At 41.2% G+C, this 1,819-nt stretch overlaps 1 protein-coding gene across 1 annotated transcript; it reads left to right on the top strand.

Annotated features, from left to right (window-relative positions):
- The first annotated feature begins 472 nt into the window (after nt 1–472).
- On the top strand, nt 473–1,408 carry LOC146809303 (olfactory receptor 1468-like). Its single transcript, XM_085614334.1, has one exon. It carries the CDS (start codon nt 473–475, stop codon nt 1,406–1,408), a length of 936 nt encoding a protein of 311 aa, XP_085470460.1.
- The last annotated feature ends 411 nt before the right edge of the window (nt 1,409–1,819 follow it).

Below are 1,819 nucleotides of genomic sequence, written 5' to 3'. Positions count from 1 at the left end.
GCCTGGTATTCTCATACATGGAAATTTAGTGTGGAAAAACACTTGGCCCCTCTGAACTGACGGAGCTGAATCAATTGTTAAACCCACCTCCACACACTTCAGCTATCTCATAAAGAGGGATACATGGACAAATAGTTAGATGGCCCCCATCTGTTGTGCCGCATGCTTATCGCTAATATCCGTGTCTTAGTAGCCTGTTACAGCCCCTTAATAGAATGACATCTCCTATGGCTATTCTTTAAGGTGAACTGGAAAAGAGCTACACATATGAGTAATAATAATTCATTCGTGTTTTTGGAGTGAAAGATACAAAGTGGCAAAGTCCAGCATTCCCATGCAAGTTTATAATTACCCCAGAGATGCATGCAAACAATCTTTTCTTATGCTCCCCTTATAAAAATAAGGAGCCAATTGATTTTGACCATAAACGTGTCATACTAACATGTGTATCATCTCTGCAGATATTTGAAGCATGGAGCTGTCTAATGGGACCACTGAGACAGAATTTGTCATTCTTGGGTTATCAGATCTCCCTGTGCACCAGACATTACTCATGGTAGTATTCTTGACTGTATACTTGACCAACATTGTGGGCAATACAATGATCATATCCTTAACAAGGTTGGATACTAATCTTCACACTCCTATGTACTTTTTCCTGGGAAATCTATCCTTTGTCGACATGTGTTTCACGTCCTCCATTGTTCCCCCGATGTTGAAGAACATGGTCTCTTTGAAGAAGACCATAACCTTTCACGCCTGCATTGCCCAACTTTTTTTCTTTCTCTGCTTTGCTTGCACTGAGTGTATCCTCCTTGCTGCCATGGCTTATGACAGGTATGTAGCCATCTGCAACCCTTTGCATTACATGATGTCAATGAATAGGCAAGTATGTATTTTCCTGGTGGCTTTGTCTTGGGTTTTATCCTCTCTGCACTCTCTGCTGCACAGTCTCATGGCATCGAGACTTTCTTTCTGTGGCCACAACAAGATTCATCACTTTTTCTGTGACATGGCTCCACTGCTGACACTGGCCTGCTCTGACACCACCGTCAACAAGTTACTTATTTACACGGAAGGAGGTATGCCAGTTGCCATCCCTTTCTTTATTGTCATAATCTCATACAGCCGCATCATCTCCACCATACTAAAGATCCGCTCAACCCATGGTAGATGGAAAGCTTTCTCCACCTGTTCTTCACACCTCACTGTTGTCATTTTCTTCTACGGCACAATCGCCTTCATGTACTTGCGGCCATCCTCTAGCTATTCCATAGACTATGATAGAATTGTCAGCATTGTATACACTGTGGTAGCTCCCACCCTGAACCCCTTCATTTACAGTCTGAGGAACAAGGACATGAAAGGGGCTCTACGAAAAGTCTTGTCCCTTAAAGGAGAGCGCTGACATTTTGAAAGTCATTGTCTTGGCAATGAGTAGACACCACAAACAGGCTTTGATACACACTAGTTTCCATGCTGCAAAAGTACAAAACTTTATAATACAGGAGCATAACAATTTAGCATACGTACAGGGAAGCTAGAATTGGATTATCTTTAGAAATTTAATAATGGTTAGGGAACAATAGCAGTGCACAAAGTAGTGTTTCAGTCAATGTACAATTACAGATTATTATATAAGAGATTTATGGAAGAATTTAAAACAAAGAGATGTGATGCAACTGTTTGCCATTCCAATAGCGTAAGGTACACAGGAACACCGTCTGGGGGAAGGGACAGCAAAATATTGCCTAATTAAGGTACTAGATATCTTTGCATCTAAAGAAGTTAGAGATGCATAAAGATATCCCAAGGAGTA

Source organism: Triturus cristatus, chromosome 7, assembly GCF_964204655.1.
Source record: "Triturus cristatus chromosome 7, aTriCri1.1, whole genome shotgun sequence".
Lineage (NCBI taxonomy): Eukaryota > Metazoa > Chordata > Amphibia > Caudata > Salamandridae > Triturus > Triturus cristatus.
The sequence above is the reverse complement of the archived record's forward strand: the minus strand, read 5'-3'. Positions and strand labels throughout refer to the sequence as shown.

Coding starts and splice junctions, on each gene's coding strand:
- LOC146809303 (XM_085614334.1), top strand. CDS start 473: ATGGAGCTGTCTAATGGGACCACTGAGACAGAATTTGTCATTCTTGGG.